Source organism: Cetorhinus maximus, chromosome 29 (genome assembly GCF_964194155.1).
Source record: "Cetorhinus maximus chromosome 29, sCetMax3.hap1.1, whole genome shotgun sequence".
Lineage (NCBI taxonomy): Eukaryota > Metazoa > Chordata > Chondrichthyes > Lamniformes > Cetorhinidae > Cetorhinus > Cetorhinus maximus.
The window spans coordinates 17,204,914-17,228,620 of NC_135907.1; the positions used below are offsets into that span (position 1 = coordinate 17,204,914).

The 23,707-nt window shown below is 43.2% G+C and overlaps 1 protein-coding gene across 1 annotated transcript in view; it reads right to left on the reverse strand.

Moving 5' to 3' along the window:
- Positions 1-938: 938 nt before the first annotated feature.
- The window catches only part of LOC144669334 (F-box only protein 47-like), a 44,158-nt gene continuing 21,389 nt past the window's right edge, over positions 939-23,707 (reverse strand). The window contains exons 6-11 of the mRNA XM_078531697.1: positions 20,454-20,630; positions 17,665-17,667; positions 16,813-16,956; positions 14,909-15,051; positions 13,920-14,079; positions 939-1,051 (exon numbers count right to left, since the gene is read on the reverse strand). Of these exons, the coding sequence (XP_078387823.1) occupies positions 939-1,051; positions 13,920-14,079; positions 14,909-15,051; positions 16,813-16,956; positions 17,665-17,667; positions 20,454-20,630 (740 nt within the window). The remainder of the gene's footprint in view (positions 1,052-13,919; positions 14,080-14,908; positions 15,052-16,812; positions 16,957-17,664; positions 17,668-20,453; positions 20,631-23,707) is intronic.

Here is a 23,707-nt window from a genome sequence, read left to right on the forward strand (position 1 = left end):
GAACAGTATTGCATTGGTTGCCTGTTATATACTCTGCCCGATTTCCAATCCCATCAACTTCAATAGGCAGAAGATGCAATTCTGCCTATTTTGCGTCCCTATCCATGTCCAACATCTGCAAGCGTTTCACAATATCCTCGGCTCACTGGAGCACTCCTCTCAGCATGCCAAAATCTACTATGTGCTCGTCACTGCAGCACTTTAGCCCAGCTCTACTTTGGACACACGGATATATAATGTAACATTTTATCTAACACAACCATGTGTCATATGCCTCAGAGTTCTGAGTGCTGTGTGACTTTCTTTTTGCCATGAACTCTTGTTTCACAGGAGCGCAGTTTGGAAAATCGGGTGCAGCGATCAGAGTGGCTAATTCTTGAACCACTGATTTTAACTGCAGTAAGTTTTACCCTCAGAAAGTTTTAAGTTAGAGGCGTTGGAGAGCTCACCAGAAGTGGTGATTCGGGCCTTGTTTGAGTACAGCGGCATTAAGAACAGAGAAACAATCGACTCCTTGAGGAATCTTAAAGTGCTCCAGGAGATCGAGGAATCCCTCAAGCAGAAGCATAGTGAAAGAGGGACTCATGAAGGAAATAACCAAGAGGAAAGCATGAATATGGGATGGGTGGACATTACCTAAACGTCCAGACCAAAATCAGTTAACAGGTATGCGGAGCTCTCCAACGCCTCTAACTTAAAACTTTCTGAGGGTAAAACTTATTACAGTTAAAATCGGTGGTTCAAGAATTAGCCACACTGATCTCTGGAGTAAGTTTTACCCTTACAGCTCAAAATGAGTGCTGCCCGAGTCAAAGGAAAACTATCCTGTTTTCTCAATTGGCCAGGGAAATATAAGCAAAAAAGAAATGCAGAAGGTTGTTTGGTCTGGCAATAGGTTAGGTTATATAAAGTATTACTTTTGATTTCAAGAATGCCTTTCACGTTAGGATGTTGCTGAAAGCACAAAGCATGACTTCTTTATGAAACTCTGCTTGAGCATTCACCATATTGTACATGTTGTATGTTACGCTTTCGTCTTCATCAAGGCCGCCTGCAACACAAACAGTGCAGCGGCAAATTAGCCATTATCGGATTAGCAAATTTAATTACACTTCATCTCATTTAAAGAATTACTTTCAGTATCAGAAACCCATATAAAAACAAAAGCTATAACACAGCTGCAAAGTCCATTTGTTAGTTTCTATAGAAGTAAAATTCGACTTGGGCAGGAACGCAAAACTGGTGATATCGCATCTGCCTGTTTATACCCCCTCCCAATATTTAGACCCAGGAGAGCAAATGGAACTGAATAACACAATCTGGAACAAGAACAATGATTTATTTTGTCTCCAAGACTTTTTGCCTACTTATGGGAGGAATTTCTTGATTTTGTTACTTAGCTTGACAGTGTGAGGAAATTAGATTAACATGGGCACAAGTACAGTCATTAACTTGGGTTTATTTCAGTGTTCATGTCATCTCAAATGTATACAGTGGAATTGCAATGAGTCAAACTCAGGTGACATGAAATTCCAGTTATGTCAAAGTTGTCAACCAATCCTGCTGGCAGAACAGCAAATCCCATAGAATGATGCCCCTGATAAACCGAAATCCCACATCGGAAGCTCCAGATTGGCCAATCTTGCATAAGCTTGTCATAACACCATGTCAACCAATCAGAGCGGAGTTAGACCACACAAGAGCACAAAATCATGGAGCGTTGAGCAAGCTATCATTTGACATCCATATTTCCCTGTGAAAGAATGTGCAAAGCCTGCGAGTATCGCTAATGTTGTTTTTGATGTAGGCCGCATTCGTAGGCATGTCAGGTTACATAGAGATCCATTCATGTGGGAATGAGGCCTCCTCAGCTATCACGGAGCTCCGCTTAACACAAATTTGTGGGCATGTCCCTCGACTCATCGACTGTATATGTATAAAACCAGACATGTTATCAGGTTTAGCACTGTTCTCTATTGGTTATTCCAATGATGTCATGAGAGTTTTCTGTCTGCATGTCTGCACAGAAATAATCAACAAAATCAATATGAAAAATGGCAACAGCCCAGTACTTGAAAAACACAAACAGGTTGAGTATCAACCTGCAAATCCTTCTTTCCAACATATGCCAATGACAGGCAATAAGAGTGGGGGAGATTCCTGGTCAGCCATGTGATGGAAAGAACATTGGAGCCTCTATCATCACTATCCATAGCTCCAGACTACTATAATAAAAGCAAAATACTGCGGATGCTAGAAATCTGAAACAAAAACAAAAATTGCTGGAAAAACTCAGCAGGTCTGACAACATCTGTGGAGAGGAAGACAGTTAACGTTTCGAGTCCACATGACTCTTCATCAGAACTAAAGAGAAATAGAAATGTGGTGAAATATAAGCTGTTTAAGGGGGGTTGAACAGGTGAAGTTGGATAGAGGGCCAGTGATAGGCGGAGGCAAAGGAGAGATTGCCAAAGGCGTCATAAACAAAAGGTGAAAGGGGTGTTGTCGGTGGTGATATTAGCTAAAGGATGTTCTAATGGTGACATAAAGGGTAGAAAGCAGGATGCTCCAGACTACAACATGTGTAGAAAAAGTGCATGGGCAGAATCTTCAGCTCGGCGAACAGGGGCGGGGCTCGCTCGCCGAGGCGTGAAATAACGCGGGGTGACGTTGGGCGCGCGTCCCAACGTCACCGCGCGTCATTTAGATTTTCAGTTCGGCGGGTGCGCAGCCAAGTCAGCTGCGCGCCCGCCGAACTGTCCAAAGCCTATTGAGGGCTGTTAAAAAGCAATTAAGGCAATCAGCTGAGCAGCCCGTCCAACCTTAAGGTCGGCGGGGGGGCAGGCGAAGAGCCCAGGCAGCCTTCGCATTTTTCATGGAACCTCATTCACAGGCGGACTGAGGTTTCATGAATGATTTAAAATTTTCAGAAAAATTTTTATTAAAATCGATGCACATGTCCCAGCTCATGTGACAGTTTCACATGAGGGGGGTACATCACAAAAACTTTTACAACACTTTATTAGGCTGTTTAAACTTAAAACTAATCTCCTTGAGGCCTCTGTGCCTCAGGAAGATTTCTGCGCTCTTTTGCGCACATACGCGAAAGAGCACACTCCCGACTCAGGCCAACCCCCCCCCCCCGCCCAGAGAACACTCAGCGCTTCCAGGCGTGCGTCTTGCTGGGCGGGCCTTAATTGGCGCACCCACGTAAAATGGCGGCTCCACGCCCGCCTGCGCCCGCCCCCGCACAACTCCCCACCGATGTGAAGAACATTCTCCCTGAGTGAATTGTAACACACCACCACCAGAAAAACAACTGAAAGCTGTTGGATTGGCATAAGTTTCACTGGTTCACCACCGCCCTTTGGGGAAGGGAGCCTGTCACCTCTGGTCCGGCCTATACATCAGCCCAGTTCCAGCTGAATCTTAATGCCCCCTGAAATGGCCATGCAAGCCTCCTGATAAATAATTCTAATAAAGTTAGAAAGAAGATCACGGTTGATCTTCTACCTCAATTCCCCCTTCCCTTTATCGCTTTATTCCCAAAGTATCCAAAAATCAACTGATATCTGTTTTGAATAGACTCAACAACTGAAGGTCCATAGATCTGGGGGGTAGAGAATTCCAAAGATTCACAAACCTTTTTATCTGGACAAGAAGTCAGCCTACACCATGCTGCAATTTAGACCCCACTAACATCTGGGGGCTGCAAGTCAAATTGGACATCCGTACTACAATGCTAGCTAAGCAGCAGCCTAACATTGTCAACCTCGGGGCACCAAATCCTTCAGCCAAAATTACTGTTGATCGCGGCATGTAAGTCGACCTGGTGTAGAAGACGACCCCATTTTTTCGGTGCCAAGAATCATGTTTAGGACTATACTCTGCTTATAAGTCAACCTCCCTTTTTTCTGCTAAGGAATGCTATACCCGCTTCAGGAGTCGGCCTCAATTTTTCACGTCAGAATTGCATGTTTTACTCATCTTATAAGTTGGTGCATGGGATCAAGCAGGCGATACGGGCCATGTTCCCAAGAAGATGCAAGTTTAAAACACACGCAGACAGAGCAGACTCGCAAATGGCGAACAACAAACAGAAATGGATCTTCTGGCCAAAAGAAAAAAGTACAAAGCTGGTTTCAAGTTAAAAGTCACAACATCTGCTAACTCGTGAAATAACTGCGCTGCGACGCTGGGAACTCAGTGTTCGCGAAAAACTGATGTGGGAACGGAAGAAGAAGGAATCCGCCCTGAAGTAGATGCCTAAGATGAAATGCGCCATGAGAACAGGGGCCAGCCATTGGTCTGACCTTGAGAAGCATGTATTGGAATGGGTCTTCAAAAATCGTCAAATGATTACATCATCACTAGAAACGCAATGCACATTGTCACGACTCACTGGGGATAGTGCGCTGCAATATCAAGCCCCACTGCTCCATCAGCCGCGACAAATGTAAAAAAGTTTGATCAAACCACCTAATTGTTTAATTTAGGTTAACAGAATTGTGCACCAGGTTTGCAAACTTAATAAATAAATAACTGTTTATTGAACAAATTGTCTTTAACCAGTGGCAAAAGAAAGAAATACGACCTGCTAATTTCTAACTCTATAACCTAAACACTACCCCTTCTTAAATCCCTATACACACATGTACAAGACACACATATAAGACACACAAAAACATGGATTTTAAGGGTGAGAGAAAACAGTTCAATAGCACCAATTCCAGAGTACAGGAGTCGATGGGCTGATTTTCATCAGTCTTCCAAATTCCTTTCAATTTTTTGTTGATGACACGAGGTGGTCTTCCCAGCACTTTCAGTCTTTAGTTCACTGGTTGAGCATTTGCCTTTTAATGTCTCTAACAGTGATTTTCCCTTTTGCCTCTTGACAGGAGTTTTCAGAGAGACAGCAGGTTATAGAGATATGAGGAGAAAAAGCCAGCTAGCTATTCTTGTAGGATTACTGGAATCTGACACACACAGAAGCAAGAGGTATTAGGTCTTTTTCTTTTCAGGCTAGGAGCTATTTTGCTGCACTACTCTCACACAAACCCTGGTCAGGAGCCAATTAAACGTTGTTGCCAGGCAGTTCCCCACTAGACCAGACTCCTTCTCAATACCATCCTGTCTTTCATGGCACACTCTGTTCCAGGACAGCAACATTGTATATATCCCTCGCACTGTTCCAGTAGACATGTCTTTCAACTGCAGCCATTGTCATTTTAGTCCCCAGTCCAACAGAAACAAAAAGATATGTTCTTTACAACATATACATACTTAAGTGGGTCAAATCAAACCCAGCATCCAGCAAATATTTCAGAGCAACAGTTAGTTGATGTAGCTGCTTTACGGATCCAAAATGTCTAGTGTTGCGGCAGAATAACCAAGGTTGGTCACAGACTACCAAAAGACCTCAGTGCCAAAATTACCAGCTTCCAGGAATTCATCACCAGACAGCGGCAAAAACATGAATACCCATTAAGTCACATCAGCAACATGGATGAAATGCCCATGAATTTCGATATGCCCAACAACCAAATTGTGGAGTAGAAGGGTTTGAAAACAGTTCTAGTAAAAACCACAGGCTATGAGAAGACAAGATTCACAGTGGTACTAGTCTGCATGGCTGATGGAATGCAATTACAGCCTATGCTAATTTTCAAACTTAAAACCATGCCAAAAATCAAGTTCCTTGAAGGAGTTTTTGTGCATGTTCATGACGATGGTTGAAGGGATTAGGATGGAGTGAAGTTGTGGATCAGTAATGTGTAGAATAGACATCCCGGTGATGTATGGAAAGAATGCAGCTTATTAGTGTGACACATTTTCAGATCCCATATAACAGATGAGATCAGAAGGCGCTTGCGAAGAAATAACATCCCAATTACAGATATTGGGGGTCCAACATCCGTAGTTCAACCTTTGGATGTATGCCTCAACAAGCCATTCAAGGTTCATGTTTGTGCCGAATGGAATAGGTAGATGGTTGATGGAGAAAAATCTTCACAAAGAGTGGAAACATGCGTGCTGCCCTACTTGTTGCTTTTGTGGTTTCGTTATCAAATCGTTGGATGCTATTGTCATCAGATCATTCAAAAAATGTGGACTATCCAATTTAATGGATGGAGGGGAAGGTGATTTGTTGTTGAGGGGTGAACCTGAAACCGAAAATGCCAAATCTGATCCAGAGTGGGTTCCAATGAAATCTTTGCCTCAGATGCAAAAGACAATGAATTCGCCAGTTTTTAAAACATTTTGATTTTGGTTAAAGCTATCCTTGTAGAATTAATTCATTCACATTGATTTAATTTGAATTACCGGTGTTACATTGCTTTTTTTCACATTTCAAAATGGTGATCTCCCCTACACCAACATCAGCATGTTAGTCGACCCTGGTTTTTGGAAGGATTTTTCAAGGCTTCAAAGGTTGATTTATATGCCGTGATCTCCAGTACCAGACTCCATCATCATAACTAGCTGTACGTTGAACCAACAGATGTGGATACACAATAGGAGTGCCTTGGAAGTTCTCAACATTGATGCCAGACCCCTTGAAATACTTCAAAACACGCAAGATCAAGGAAACGTCCTGCCTGTCATTGGTTACTGTGTTCCCTCCCCCTCATTCCATCATCATTTGAAGAGGAAGGACTTGCATGTAGATTAACAGCATTCCTATTCACCCTGGCCCCACTTAAGCAAGTTTGTATTCTTTCATGGGATGTGGGAGTCACTGGCAAGGCCAGCATTTGTTGCCCATCCCTAATTGCCTTTGAACTGAGTGGCTTGCCAGGCCATTTCAGGGGGCAGTTAAGAGTCAACCATATTGCCGTGGATCAGGAGTCACATATAGGCCAGACTGGGTAAGGATGACAGATTTCCTTCCCTAAAGGGCATTAATGAATCAGATAGTTTTTATGACAATTGATGCTAGTTTCATGGTCACCATAACTGAAACTAGCTTTCAATTCCAGATTTTCTTATCAATTGAGTTTAAATTCCACCAGCTGCCATTGTGGGATTTGAACTCATGCCCCCAGAGCCTTGGCCTAGGCCTCTGGATTACTAGTCCAGTGACATTATCAGTACACCACCATCTATCACTAATTTACTGCAGAAGAATGTTTTCTCTTCTTTCCCATTAAACTGGGCAAAAGGCATTGGAGTACTATAGACATTAGCATATATTAATAAGGCTCCCGTCCGAGTCTCTGGTGGTCTGTCTGGGCCTGCTAGTGCCTGTAAGAGAGAGAGAAGATAAATTTAGTTCATAAGCAGGCAGAATACAACATTGCATGTCACTCACTGAAATTATCAGGATGTGATCAACTCATGGATGGTTCATCCGGGCTGGCTTGCTGGGAGAGGCCGATCTCGCCTTCCCCCCAGGAGCAATCCCTGTCGTCGCCCACCAACTTGGCAGCATCCTCCTCAAAGTGGATCAGCTCATGGGTGTCTGCCGTCCATCCTCTCGTTTGGGATATGACCCTGCGGTTGTGGGCGAGCTTAGCCTGCACGAAGATAAATGGAATGGAACGTGATGAGAAGAGATGGAGGAGAGGTTGGGAAGCACGCATGCCTGCTCTGTGTGCTGAGCCCTCCCCAGTAAGAGCTGAAGATTGAGTTTGTGCAGCATGATAGATGAGATGCTGGTGATGTTAAAGTGTCCGTGAGACAATCAGTGCTGATGTGTCCCCGCTAATATTGTGTGAGATCCCCGAGCAGTGTAACCCTTTGAGTGCATGATGCCATTATGAATGTGAGAGATTGGAGCGAGCTGGAGGTTGACTTACTCTGGCGGAGCGGAAGAGATCATTCATCCTCTTCCTGCACTGGATTGCGTTTCTTGGGCAGGTGCCTAACGAGCTGACCTTCCTTGCAAGGTGAGGCTGGTGGGCTTCCTGGAGCCATTCCTTGGATAGAGGACATCCTGATGCTGGCGGACTGCACAGATGAGGGACTCAAGGGAGTGACTGCTGAACCTCAGTGCAGCTTTCTTCCTTGGTGCAGACATTGCAAGGCTTTTCCTGACAACCAGCTGATCTGCTGAGAGTAGTGTGTGTTCGGGTGGCGTTTAAATATGGCACCCAGAGCTTCAACTCTATTAGGTAATGGTAGAGTGGATAAATCATTGCCCACCCCCCCCCTCCATGTGATTCAACAAGCTACTCGCTGATGCATAATTAACGAGCTTCCGAGCATGAAATCAGGTGCGAGTTCCTACCCCACCACCCAGTGAGAAACGCACCGCGAAACCCACCGGCCACCACACAGTCTTCGGAAGGGAAAATTCTGCCCCTCATTATAGTCTTGGCCCTAACATGGACAAAAGAGCAGAATTCCAGAGCTGAGAGTGATTGCTCACAACATCAAAGCAGCATTTGACTGAGTGCGATATCAAAGAGCCCTGGCAGAATTGAAGTCAATGGGTATCAGGGAAGACTCTGACCTGGTGAAGACATACCTAGCATAAAAGAAGATGGTTGTAGTTGTTGGAAACCAATCATCTCTGTCCCTTGGAGATCGCTGCAAGAGTTCCTCAGGGCAGTGTCCTAGGCCAAACCACCTTCAACTACTTACTCAAAGACCTTCCATGTATCATAAGGTCAGAAATGGGGTTTTCATTAATGTCTGCACATTGTATAGTTCCATTCACAACCCCTCAGGTAGTGAAGCTTTCCGTGCACAGATGCAGCAAGACCTGGACAGGCTGGGCTTATTTCCACTAGAGTTTAGAAGAATGAGGGGTGACTTGGTTGAAGTATAAAAGATCCTGAATGGTCATGGAAAGGATGTTCCCTCTTGTGGGTGAGTCCAGAACTAGGGGGCACTGTTTTAAAGTTAGGGGTCGCCCTTATAGGACAGAAATAAGGAGAATTTTTTTCTCTCAGAGGGTTGTGCAATGTTGGAACTCTTTACTTCAAAAGGAGGTGGAAGCGGGGTCACTGAATATTTTTAAGGCAGAGGTAGATAAATTCTTGTTAGGTAAGGGAATGAAAGGCTATCGGGGGTAGACAGGAATGTGGAACTCGAAACACAAACAGATCAGCCATGATCTTATTGAATGGTGGAGCAGGCTCGAGGGGCCGAATGGCCTATTCCTGCTCCTATTACGTATGTTCATATGTATGTAGGTGTCTACCTCTAACACCTAACAAAGAGGCCTAGTTAAGGTAATAGCGGGCAGGAATCAAGCAGGAAAGGTCCAGTAGGTCTTTTTACAGCTATTTTAACTGCACACCGACCCCAATAGGCGGGGTGGGTTGAAATTCTCCCTAATAAGGATAAGTGGTAAATAACAGAAGTATGATGGGGTGGGATGGGATTATAAAAAGTATTTAGATGAATTCCTGTACAAACATATTCTATTTGCGTGCAGTCATTCAAGGAATCGTGCCATTTCTCGCCGCATGTAGTTTATTAAGCCGATTGTCATAATTGCTATCATATTTTTCTGTCGTTTGTTTAAGGTAAGGGAAAGCTGCAAGGCTGCATTGGAGGAAGCAGGAGCTGTCAGGATAAATTACTGTAATGGACAGAACTGTTTTTTTTTTATTCTGCATTTGTTAGAGGGTGTAGGATGACATGGACTCAAGAATGGAATAAGCTTTCTGAAACTACACATAAGGGAGCAGGATTTATTTCAACGCAAGATTAATAGTCAGTTTACCAATAGTTTCACTCAATTTCTCACCTAATGCTTCAACTTCTGGAAGAAACATTGGAGGTAAAATTGATCCTGGGGTGGGTGGATTTGTACAAAATGGGTAATAGCAAATCGACAGCTCGCTTTATACTCCACTGGGTTTACTTTGCCATTGATGTTGAAAAGAAAATCATGCGCAAATGTAAAATATGCTGATTTGTTTACGCCATTTTGCACAAGTGCCCAAGATGAATTTCAGCTCCACTAAGTTTGGGGGATATGGGCTAAATTATTTGAGTGGAAGAAACAACAAGGGGAACAAAAACAAATATGTACTCAAATTATAAACAGGCTGAATGAACACAATAAAACTAATCCATATTACGAAATTACAATATGAATTTTACCGATTGGGTGGACGGCCAATCAGAAGGCAGCATCAGCAGCACCGCTTAAGAGCCCTACAGCCTACAGAAGGTAGGCAAAAAATATCTTTTAAAAAAATACAGGGCTGAGGCAAGAGGGGAAACTGCTTCTCGGGAAATCGTTGGGGCTGTGGTGCTCTCTTCCCTGCCTGTGGCCCCCTCTTTTGTCTATAAAACCTGGCCCCAGGGCTGCCACTGGGAGGCTGCCTCCATTTAACTGGCGGCCTCCTTACACGGCAGGGGGATCGATCCGCTAATGACAAAATGCCAACGGCACCATTAAATGGCCCCTAATTGGGCATTAATTTGTAGAAGTTGGCTGCCTGCCTCCTTGGTGCGGGTAGCCTCTTCAGTTCCAGTCATGTCATTGGTAAAATTCTCTGACTGCGGGACATGGTCAGGGAGCCTCAATTTTAGCCTCCAACCCTCTCCTTGCCTTCTGGGGGCCGGTAAAATTCAGCCCCATGAATCAAATCTACTACCATTTTTCATCAGTTAACTTTTCCAATTCAATTGGCATCACTCCCCAAACACTGATTGCCAATATGAAGGAGTTTTGAATTAGAAAGCTCTTCACGGGGAGACGGTGGTGTAGTGGTAATGTCACTGGGCTAGTAATCCAGCAGTCTGGGCTAATGCTTTTGGGGGACATGAGTTCAAATCCCACCACAGCGGCTGGTGGAATTTAAATGCAATTAATAAAATCTGGAACTGACAACTAAGCTCAGTAATGGTGACCATGAAACTATCATCAATTGCCATAAAAATCCATCTAGTTCACTCATGCCATTTTAGGGAAGGAAATCTGCCATTCTTACCCGGTCTGGCCTACCTGTGACTCCAGGCCCACAGCAAATGTGGTTGACTCTTAACTACCACCTGAAATGGCCTAGCAAGCCACTCCGTTCGAGGGAAATTAGGGATGGGCAACAAATGCTGGTCACACCCGTGACACCCACATCCCATGAAAGAATAAAAAAACCTGTTTGCATGCTGTGAAATCCAGGACTAAAATTAAATATTGGGGAGATCAAAGCCATTGTTTTCAGTCCCCACTCCAAACTTCATTCCTTGGCCACCGGCTCCATACCTCTCCCTGGCAAGTCAGACTGCTGGTAATCTTGGTATCTCATTTGACCCCAAGATGAGCTTTTGACTATATATTCATGCCACCACTAAGACCGTCTTTTTCCACCTCCATAACATTGCCCGACTTCACCCCTGCCTCAGCTCATCTGCTGCTGAAACCCTCATCCATTTCTTTGTTATCTTTAGACTCAACTATCACCCATGTGCTCACTGACCTACACTGGCTTCTAGTCAAGAAGCGTCTTGATTTTAAAATTCTCTCCTTTCTTTCAAATCCATCCATGGCCTCACCCCTCCTTTTCTCTTCAATCTCCTGCAGCCCCACAACCTTCAAGATACCCTGTGCTCATATTAATCTCTTCACTACTGGTGGCAGTGCCTTCAGCTGCCTAGTCCCAGCAAAGCTCTGGAATTCCCTCCCTACACCTCTCCAACTCTCCTTCCTCCTTTAAGACATTCCTTAAAGCCTAGCTCTTTCACCAAGCTTTTGGTCATCTGGCCTAATATGTGGCCTGGTGTCATATTTTGTTTTACAATGTTCCAATAAACGCTTTGGGAGGTTTTATTATCCTAAAGGCACTAAATAAATGTAAGTTGTTATTGTCGCTGATTTACTTTCTTTCTCCTTTCCAGTTTCCCCCACCCTGCCACCCTCCCCCACCTACCATGATCATTAACTTCAAATTGTTCGGATCACAGATAACCAAGTGGTCCTTAAAAGAATATTTGATTTGATTGACTTGTGATTTTTGTTTGTTAGCATGTGCCTGAAATCACCAGCCAATGCCTATGGCTAAGCTTATGATATCATAAAGACCATTCACTGCAATCTGACTAATGATGTCATAAATAGATTACAGAGAATTTACAGGAGCAGGCCATTTGGTGCAACAGGGTATGTCTGTTTTTATGCTCCACACAAGCTTCTATCCCCTTCTTCACCTAATTATATCATGACATTCTTCTATTCCTTTCCTCACTCTTGCTCATCAGAGGCTTTCCTGTATCTAATAGCACATGCTTACATCTGTTTCCAAGGCCAGTTTTTCCCTGGAACAGGTTACCAGCCTGTCACCAGAGGCCATAGCTTGAGGGGTGCCACTCCACATCAAGCATGACACTAACAAGGAGGTTCTCCCACTCTTACTGACTGCCATAGGCATATTGGATGGATTGGCCACAGTGGATTAGTCAGTTTGGCCACATTATTCACACTCCTTCCATGGCCATCAAGTCCTGGAGTGGGACTTGAACCCAGAACTTCTGGTTCAGAGGCAAGGTCACTGCCCACTGCACGACAAGCTCTCCCATATCTAGCTAGCTTCCCCTTAAATGTATTTATTTGCCTCAACTACTTCCTGTGGTAACAAGTTCCACATTCTAACCACCCTGAAAAAAGAAGTTTCTCCTGAATTCCCTATGGGTTTTAAATTCGCTGAATTAAAAGCCCAATGTCAGTACTGGTTTCAAAAAATCAGTTTACATATTCTTTAATCTTGAATATTATATATTAGTTAAAAATTTGTTGCAAGTCCCCAGGAGCAGTCTCATTTGCCAACATAACCACATAACCATTCTTTGAATGTGGTTTTCTCGCAAGCACTTTGGCCATTAGTAAGCACACTACCTAGCCAATTGGCTGAACTCTTGTCTGTAAATCCACAGTCCTTAAGTGTTTCTGAACTTTATACTTTAATTCTGGATCTTTGAAGCTGATTTTTGTTTTGAATCATTTCAAAAAAAGGATGTCAAGGCTTTGGAGAGAGAGCAGAGGAGATTTACTAAAATGGTACTGGAGGTGAGGAGTTTCAGTTCTGTGGAGAGACTAAAAGAACTGGGATTCTTCTCCCTAGAGCAGAGAAGGCAAAGGGGAGATTTAATGGAGGTGTTCAAAATCTTGAAGGGTTTTGAGAGATAGGGAGAAACTGTCAATTGGCAGAAGGGTCGGTAAGCAGAGAACACAGGTCTAAGATAATTGGCAAAAGAACCAGGGGAAATGAGGAGAAACATTTTTACATACCAAGTTGTTCTGACCTGAAATGTGTTGCCTGAAAGGCTGATGGAAGTTGATTCCACAATTAGCTGGACCAATGAGAGTAAAGACAAATCAGATGGAGATGGGGTAATTCAGTAGATTCTAAGTTATACAACCCCAGCTATCACCTCAGCAATTTAGAAAGGTTACTATAGAATGAACATCCCCTTGACTTGTACAGGAGTTAAACTTTGAAAGTCAGATTGTTGAAACAATAGAACACTTGAGCAAGATAAACCAGTGAGTAGTTGTTGAGTGGAATAGATGGGTGAGTGAATGAATCTAGAGTGATGCACGGTTATATTATAATACACACACATATATATATATATATATATATATATATGAGTTTACATTTCACAGAGTTAGATTTTCACTTAATTGGTTAAAATATGAATGAGGGGAAGAGTTCTATGTTCATGTTCAGAAGATTGCTGAGAACCTTACCTCAGTTATTTGTGAATTCACCCACTTTTTACTTGATAAGCCCCTGTGAAGTACTTTAGGATGTTTTATTTTGTTAAATGCATTATATAAATACAAATTGTTGCTTTTCTCATAGCCAATGTTGGCAAAGCAGTGTCTTTGCCCAGAAACAATTGCTGAACATTAGCACAGAAATTAAGATCCCCCTCCCCAACCAACAGTGAACACCTGTACCAAAAACGATTCTTTATTTCCTGACTTATTAAAAAATATATAAATTAAATGTACTCACTAAACATTAAGGATTCGATCATATCCATGGTAACCCGTGCAAAGACCTTCTCAATAGCCTGTAGAAAGTTCCACCTGCTTTCACTGCTGGTTATCACCTTGCAGATTCTATGAACCATTTTCACAGTCCAGTCCATGCAGTACCCATCCTTTTCACATACCTATACACAAAGTTCAAAGTGTTGGTATCTACTACAAGCACAAATACTATGCTATGGATTATTATTAAATAAAAAGTAAAACTGCTTGTAATTTGAAAACAGAAAATCCTGGAAATGCACTCCAGGCCACACAGCATCTGAAAGAGAAAGAAAGGGTTAACATCTCAAATGTGCCCTTTCACCAGAATCAGATCAGAGCTCAGGTGCAAAGTAAAGCTGACCCCACTCTGCCCCAACAATATGCCATAAACCCAGCCTCTGAAGAATACCACCTGAAGCAAAAGTTAACATTTCAACTCCCCACCCCCAACCAGCCAATCTTACATTCTCTCTCAGTAGGATTGCCAACTTAATGCCAATTTTACTGATTCAGGGACATTTTGTCCTGTGCCCTCAATAGGACTTGTTCAAAGTCATCCCATATTGGGGCCTTACAATTGACAGTGAAAGACAATTTTGGTCATGTCCAAACTCAAATTTCGGTAGTGAAAGAAAAGAATTGTTCTTAACACCCTGGGCTTTACAATTCTGATTTTTTAAAATCCTGCAGGCATCCAAGCCATGGTTTGGAATGTGGGGCTCTGAGACTACTTTTCAGCCCACTTTTAATTTTCATAATCTTTCTTAATAACTATTTCCGTTCCCCCTCTCCAAACTGCACTTAGCCAGCCTTTATCCTCTTAATAAAAGCACTTTACAAAGACAGATGAGTTGAAAAATATTAGCTTAGTTACATCCACGACTGCAATAGCCTGAGGATACCTGAACATAACAAATATTTTCTCCCATGTCTAATAGAACTTGATTCAGTTATTTTCATTCTACTCACCAAGGACAGGAACACAATAAGTGTGGCAAGTTCATTGAGCCTCCCATTTACAGCTTTATTGGCCAGGAACGTAAAGCACATGTTATTCCCACAACAAATCAGAAGACGAGCACTGTTCTCCAGGAGCCACTCTTGAGGGAAACCTGGAATAGATGCAGACTCCGTCATCACTCTCTTTTAAAATTTTTCAAATATCTCCTCTTTTCAGGCCTCTTTTCCTCAAGGCATAAGCTCCTGTTGGGTACATGTTCAGCAGCATCAGCCTACTACCTTGCCCCAGTGGTCATTTCTCCTGCCTGAGTCTAGATACTGAATGTGAGAAGACTATTGAACTCTTGAGGCATCACATTCAAGCTTCATCCTATCTTTGTCTGAAGTATACCGGTGTGCTTTTTAGCAGCAATAACTCAGGACCTGAAACCCAGGCTTTTTCCGTCTCTTTTTAATCCAAGCCTGCCGAGGTCAACTGTGAGTAACATCCTCATTACTGACCCAAACAACAACTTAGCACATACAATGAATCAAACCTGGGAGCTATCAGTACCATTACATATGGGCTGAACCCCCATGGGGCTGAATGTTACGCTGATCAGGCGGGCACGCGTCTGATCAAATCGGGCGTCAAATCACATGCGATGACGTCAGGCAGGCATCCTGAAGTCACTCCATGGTCGCGCATCCAGTGAGCAAGTGCAAAAGTCGGAAGTGTGCCTGCCGACAATTAAGAGGGCAATTTAGCCCATTAACGGCGCAATTGTGTGTCATTTTATGTCGACCGTCCAACCTCATGGTTGGCGGACGGGTGAATCGGCCAGGCAGCCTTTAAATTTTTCAGCAAACCTCATCCAAGGACAGGATAAAATCCGTGGACAGTATTTTTATAATCTATATGTTCAGGTGCCTGATTGCGATGCTTGGACATTTTTTTCCTGATTTTAAAAAACTTTATTTCCTGTGTTTCAGGTCTTCAGCTCCCTGAGGCAGCTCTCTGCCTTCAGGGAACTTTCTGTCAGTGTTTGCCCGCACCCACGGTGACATCATCACCTGCCCTCCTCCCGCCCCCACCCCGGTAGCGCTGGGCTTTTCAGCGCGTGCTTCACGCTGGCTGACCGTTAACTGGCCGGCCAGCATGAAATCGCGGTCGGGGTCCAATCGTGGTCGGCGGTCCATTTCCCAACAGCTCCCGGGCCCACTGATCGCGCTCGCCCGTCAAGCTGAAAGTTCAGGCCATTGTGTTTATGCATTAAAATAAGGATGGTACACAGACAATTCCTCTAACCAGCAGAGAGTACACAGTGCAAAGTTAGCCTCCCAAGTTGAACTAGACAACTAGAGACAATGTAGTGGGTGCATTGCCTAAGCTTCCATCAACAACATTCCATGTTTGATTGATCAATACATTGGAAAAAATAGCTGCTGGTTATCAACAAGGACTGAAGATTAGAAAGAGACTTATAGATATGGATGATCAAGTCCTCTACAGGATATTATGGTCCCTGTGCTTCTTGGATTATAGAAATGTCAACCATAAACTTTATCTCTAGGATACCTTCAAGCTTAGTTTCTTCAGTCCGTCTTTCAATTTGTTTTCCCCTCAGTAACTCTTAACTCTCCATCACAACATTTTGTACCACTATCTCAATTTTACTTATTAAACTAGTCAGTGTGTTTCTGAATGAACTTATCTTGCTTCTTCCAAGCCTGGAATTATCCATCTGTTTCTATATTTCCCCTCACTGAATGCTGTGTTGAGCCTTGTTTTTTTTTAAATGAAACTGAGAGTCACCACATCATCCACTAGTCTTACTCAATCTACCCCAGGGCTTCAAAACTGTGGAACTCATCATATCTCACAGTCTCTCCTTTCTCTTACATTTTTCAGGCTTTCTATAAAAAGCAGTTACCTGCTAATTCTTCTAACAAGGTGAAAATGTCATCAGCTGTCCATTCCTTGGCATTTTCATGTAACAATCTAACCGCTGCTGCAATACCCTTAATACTGTCCTCGCTCGCAGGTAACTGGGTCATATGATGCCAGTGGATCTGACCTGAGAATGAAAGATACACAAACAACAACATCTTGCATTCATAAAGCACCTTTAAAATAGTTGACGTCATAAGACTCATCATTCAGGAAAAAGAATGCTGAGTGTACTAGAGGATCACAATGTATGTGACACTGTAGCCCAACATGAATATGAACCTTCACGAGGGAAAAAAAGAAAACTCAAAAAGCATCATGGAATAGTACAGCATGTAGGAGGGCATGTGGTACATGAATTTGATTCCAACTCTTTCGAAGGCCAATCCAGTTAGTCCCACTCCTCTGCTCATTCCCCATATCCCTACAATTTTTTCTTCTCTCATTTATCCATTTCCCTTTTGAAAACTATTATTGAATCTGTCTCCACCACCCTCAAAGGCAGTACATTCTAAATTCACACCACTCGTGTAAAAAAAAGGTTTTCCCTCAAGCTACTTCTGGTTCTTCTACTAACACGTTAATTTACCCTATAAACCCTTCACAATTTTAAGCTCCTCCTTCAAATATCCTCTCAGCCCTCCCTGATCCAAGAAGAACAACCCCTGCTCCTCCAATCTCACGTAAGAAATAGGAGCAGGAGTAGGCCATTCAGCCCCTCAAGCCTGCCCCGCTATTCAATAAGATCATGGCTGATCTGCCCCAGGCCTCAACTTCTCTTTCATGCCAGCTCCTTATAGCCCTCAACTCCCCGATATTTCAAAAATCTATCTACCTCCTCTTTAAATACTTCAGTGATCTAGCTTCCACAACTCTCTGGGGTAGAGAATTCCAGGCATTCACTACCCTGACAGAAGAAATTCCTTTGCATCTCAGTTTTAAATGAGTGTCCCCTTATTCTGTAACTATGTCTCCCAGTTCGAGATTCCCCCACTAGTGGAAACATCTTCTCAACATCTACCCTGTCAAGCCCCCTCAGAATCTTGTACGTTTCAATAAGATCACCCCTCATTCTTCTAAACTCTAATGAATAAAGGCCTAACCTGTTTAGCCATTCTTCATAAGTCAACCCCTCCATCCCAGGAATCAGCCTAGCCTCCAATGCCAATATATCCTTTCTTAAATACGGAGACCAAAACTGTACACAGTACTCCAGTTGCGGCCTCACCAACACCTTGTACAGTTGTAACAAGACTCCCTATTTTTAAACGCCAACCCCATAGCAATACAGGCCAAAATTCCATTTGCCTTCTTAATTACTTGCTGCACCTGCATGCTAACTTTATGGGCAGAATTTTGCCCTTGATGGGCGGGCAGGCCCCACCGGCTCGGCGGCGGGCGGGCAGCCGATGGCCGCCACCGAAACGGGCCCCGCCGCCATTTTAAGTGGGTGGGCCAATTAAGGCCCACCCAGTGGGCCACTCATGGGTAGCGCTATGCGCTTCCTGTGTGGGGGGGGGGGGGAGAGAGAGGGGGTGGATTCCCCAACTGCCAGAGTGCGCTCTTTCCCGCATACGCACGAAAGAGCGCACATTTCTCTGAGACTAAATACTGCCTCAGGGAGAGCGCTGAAAGTTTTTGAAAGTTTAAAAGTAGAAAAATTAAAAAATTATTAACATGTCCCCCACATGTGACAATGTCAGACGAGATGGGATATGTTAATAAATATCACAGAAACTTTATTAAAGTATTTTAAAACCGACATGAAACCTCATCCCGCCGGTGGATGAGGTTTCATGTTTTCTCTATTTGCCGCTGGGACTCCTGGCCTGCCCGCCAGCCTTAAGGTTGGACGGGCAGGTCTTTAATTGATTTAACTACCCTGTCAACGGCCTCAATTGGCCATTGACAGGTTGGCGGGCGGACAGCTGATTTCGCTGTCACCCCGCCTTCCTGAATATATAAATGGGGCAAGATGACGTCGGGGGTTCCCCCTGCCGCCATCCCGTGTCATTTTTGTGTCGGCGAGTGGGCCCTGCCCCCAGCTCGCTGACGGAAAAATTCTGCCCTTATGTGTTTCATGCACAAGAACACCCAGATCTCCCTTTGGGCTGCACTTATTTGGAGTCTCTCTCCACTTAAATAATAGTCTGCCTTTTGCTTCTTCCTATCAAAGTGCATGACCTCACACTTTCCTACATTAAACTCCATCTGCCAAGTTTTTGCCCACTCAATCAACCTATCTATATCCACTTGCAGATTCCTTATGTCCAACATGCCCTCCCACCTATTTCTGTATCGTCAGCAAATTTGGATACATTACACTCTGCCCCTTCCTCCAAGTCATTAATATAGATAGTAAATAATTGAGGCCCTAGGACTGATCCTTGTTACACTCCACTAGTTACGTCTTTCCAACCTGAAAAAGACCCATTAATCCCGACTGTTTTCTTTAACCAATCCTCAATCCATGCTAAGACGTTACCCCCAAGACCATGAGCTCCTATCTTGTACAAAAGTCTTTTATGTGGCACCTTATCGAATGCCTTCTGGAAAACCAAATACACTACATCTACCAGTTCCTCTTTATCAACTCTGCTTGTTATACCCTCAAAGAACTCCAGCAAATTTGTCAAATGTGAATTCCCTTTCACAAAACCATGTTGACTCTGTTTGATTGCATTAAGTTTTCTAAATGTCCTGCTATTTCTTCCTTAATAATGGATTCTAGCACTTTCCCAACTACAGATGTTAGGCTGACTGGCCTATAGTTTCATGTTTTTTGTCTCCCTCCCTTCTTGAACATGGCGTCACATTAGCGGTTTTCCAATCCACTGGGACCCTCCCAGAATCCAATGAGTTCTGGAATATTTCAACAATGCCTCCACTATCTCTGCAGCCACTTCCTTTAAAACCCTTGGATGCAGGCCATCAGGTCCTGGTGACTTGTCTGCCTTTAGTCCCATCAGTTTGTCAAATATTTTGTCCCTTGTGATACAGACTGTTACAAGATCTTTCCTCCCATTAGCTCCCTGCTTATCTGATATCTTTGGGATGTTTATAGTGACTTCCACTGTAAAGACCGATGCAAAATATTGGTTTAAATTATCTGCCATTTCCCTGTTCCCCGTTATCAATTCTCCAGTCGCATCCTCCAAGGGTCCCACGTTCACTTTAGCCACTCTCTTTTTATATACACCATGTAATCCTAATCCCTGGAATCATTCTAGTAAATCTCTCTGCACCCTCTCTCCAAATCCTTCACATCTGTAACAATGCATGGTGCCCAGGACTGAATATAACACTCCAACTGGGGCCAAACCATTTGTTTACAGGCAAAAGTGCTGATTCTCACTGAGATAGTACTGTGGGGTACTCACACAATATACTCACACTTATATCTCACACAATAGGCTATGAAATAGAGGGGGGGGGGAATGCCCTATGATGCTCATCATAATTGATTAATGACACACTTACTGACGGGGTTCACACATGAAGAATGATCATTTGAGTGAAGTATTGGAAACTTGCCTGCACCCACAAAACTGCTTCAAAAAATGAAAGAAAACTAATTTTTCAAAAGTATATTAAATTGCATAAATGTTTTATGCCAATCCTTACCATCACTGAGGGACATAGGCCCATAGAGTAAGTACAGCAGTCTTGCTTGATTCACCATCGGCCATGGCTTCAGGATGCGAGTCAACCAGAAAGCTATATCGAACTGGTGCTCCCAGTGATCTAAGAGAACGCGCCGGTAGAACAGGCGGATCTGTAGCTCCAGCTTTCTAGTCGCACCTATTTCAAGCACAGCACAAAAAAGTTGTCGAAATTCTACAAATCCCAACACGAAGATGCGTTATTTATGGGATTCAGATCGCCAGAATAAATATTTATGTCAGGCTGAATATCAGGCTGCGTGGATTTGTTGGGCTGGGGATGTGGACGGAAAGACACAGGAACAAGAAAATGGGCAGGGGGCTTGTATATCCTCTAAGTATAACTGATACAACTAGGAGTCTACAATATGTGTTATTGAATAGCAAATTCTTACAATTTGCTCTGTGAAGCAGCATCTAATCCCTCCTGCTCTCCTGATCCATCCCTCTTCTCCCCAACTCCTCATGATAAAGAAGGAAAACAGATAGTGAGGCTAATAAATGTGGTGAAAATAATAACTGTGAATAGTAATGTTATCTGGTAGTCTGGGCTGATTTTCAAAGTGGGGTTGGGAGCCCAATACCCAGGTGAATTCCAGATTCCAACCCTGTTACGATTTCGTACAGACCGATAGCTTTTAAAAAGAAATTCGAACTTCCAGTTAATAACTGAAAGGATGACAAAACAAGACTTCACATTTAAGACTTCTACTGAAACAAAAGTCTAAAGTCAATATTGACTAAACATTATCTTTGTAGGCAACTAATGCGGTACTTTAAACCACAAAACAGATCATTCCCCTTTATCTTTTAGCACAACAGAAAACACACTTCACAGATACACTTTACATTGGCCTTTAAGTCAACATTCAATTCTCATGGAACCAGCACAAGGTGATTCTTGGCTCCCAAGGGTTTACTTTTGTTCTTTTCCCTTCTCAGCCTGGAAACTTTTAATCTCAGAACTGTCTTTCACAGTGAGGTTCCCCCCGCCAGAGATTCTCCCTCTAGCGCAAGCGAGGCAAGTCTTCCAGCCTTGTTTTAACTCCTCATGAATTCGGTCTTTACAATCTGAGTGCGAGCTCCGACCTGGTGAACCACAGCTGCTCTCCCAAATCATGGCAAACTAACCTTGTCTTTACGTTTTCAGGGATACCTTAGGCCATTCCCCTCTCAAAGCCAAAGTGAATCACTTGGGCCTTGTATCCAAGTAGAAATACTGATTAACTATCCTTGAGATCCCAACTTGGAAGTAAATATACCATTTACAGCACACTGTTTACAACATGATATTCTCAACACTTTTCTGGGGCATTGTAGACTCACAATCACTCACTGTTAGCACACAGGTTGCTGCCATTGTTTCCAAGTGTAAGCACCTTGTATCTTCTTCCCAGTAAAACAATCTGGGCCTTCCATTAATCTTTAATAGCCCCTCACCCAGGTCTGTTGTCAGGCAGACTACGGAACAGGTCACACGACTCCCTTCATTTTGCCCTAAATCAAAGGCACAGTCCCAAAACATTACATTCTTATAAACTTCATAATTGCAACAACCCCATTTCTCAGCAGCATAACTTTTGTGATGCTATTTTTAAATTTGAATGGCCTAATTGGCCAGGAGGCGAGCCCAGCGCCCAAGCAGTGGCGTCAAGCACCCCCTGAAGGCTGGAGCTGCCAACCTGGGATCAGTGGCAATCATTCTGGGGGCTACCAAAGAGAGCAGGCAGCTCCTTGGCGAGCCAGCAGAGTGGACAGCTCTGAAAGGAGCCATGAAAGGATCTAGCATTCACAATGGCATAAGTGGGTCTTGGGAAAAACTGGTAAAAAAATTAAGCCATGAAAACTTTAATTGGGCCCATGGTGAACCTGATAGCTGTGTACTAACATGGACCAGGCTGTTCAGGTTCGTCAAAATAAACTTTGAAAACTTCAATTCTGCACCAAACAGGCCCCTTTTCAAGCTCCTTATGGAGTTTAAGGGGCCCTTAATTTGCAACGTCGGTTTCCTGTTCCCTGCCCACACCAGCCCTTTTAAATTGCATTAGGATCCCAAGAAGACGTCAGGGAAAGTGATTTTCAGGTCCCGCCCAAACCAGGTCCCCCTTTGAAAATCTGGCCCCATGTATGCATTATTGAGTAACTGCAATAGTTTTTATAAAGCAGATCTTACTTTCCATACAACACAGAATAATGTTTAAAGTGACACAGAAGCAGTGTTACAAGTATAAAAGGGGGTCTTTGTTATTTTAGACCGTCCCAATTTAGCTGTGCACTGCCTAATACTGGAACCCAAATTGCTCTTTTAAACGGTTTGAATTCGACAGAGATATAACCATCAGGCAAAGACTCAGACACCACATTAGTAAATAGTATCGAAGTTTATTGATTATAAGCAAATTTTAGTTGAATTTTTATCAACCAACAGGGGCAGAATATAAGTAAAGTACACCTATCAATGAAACTCTACCAACTCCACACTTTTAAATGGGTGATCAATCCAAGAGAAATGGACAACAACTTGAACTCCTCACGCCAACAGAGAAACAGTCACTGCCTCCGAGAAGCACTAACCTTCCTGGGATTTTTACTGGCAGGCAATCCGTTGCTGAACCAGCCCCAGTACTAACTACTCATCTGCCCTGAAGTTTATTGGAAACGACCTTCGCGCTGATAGGATACTCAACTATACCCAAAGATCTAAACTAGTTCTTCCACACTTGATGTACACAAAGATGGTTCCCGCAGCCCCTTTCATTATACTCAAAAGATGTTGTAGGCCCACCTTAGCCCAGTTGTTGAAAATAACTAGTTGGTCTATAATTTGTCAATAATGTGTCAAGAGTTAACTCCATTGGTTCTAGCTAATTACGAACATTGTCTTAAACTAAAGACAATGTTTTCCTTTAAACTATGTCTCTTATCTTGATGTTTTCACAGGAGTCCCATTCATTAAGACAGATTCAACGATCAAGAACAATGTGCAGTCCTAATAAGCAGGGAGTCCAAGGCTTATCCCATTTCTTTCCCAGTTGTTACAGCACTTTAATTTTCTCAGAAGAAACGCTAATGGAGAAATACAGAAATAACAGAAAGTGACTTCTAATTAACCACTGATTATTAATTACTTATCCTTCAAATGTAATTTAATTGAGGTACACTATTTGGTCAATCATCTGTTGCTAGTCAGTGGCTGCTTCATAATATTGTTGTAAA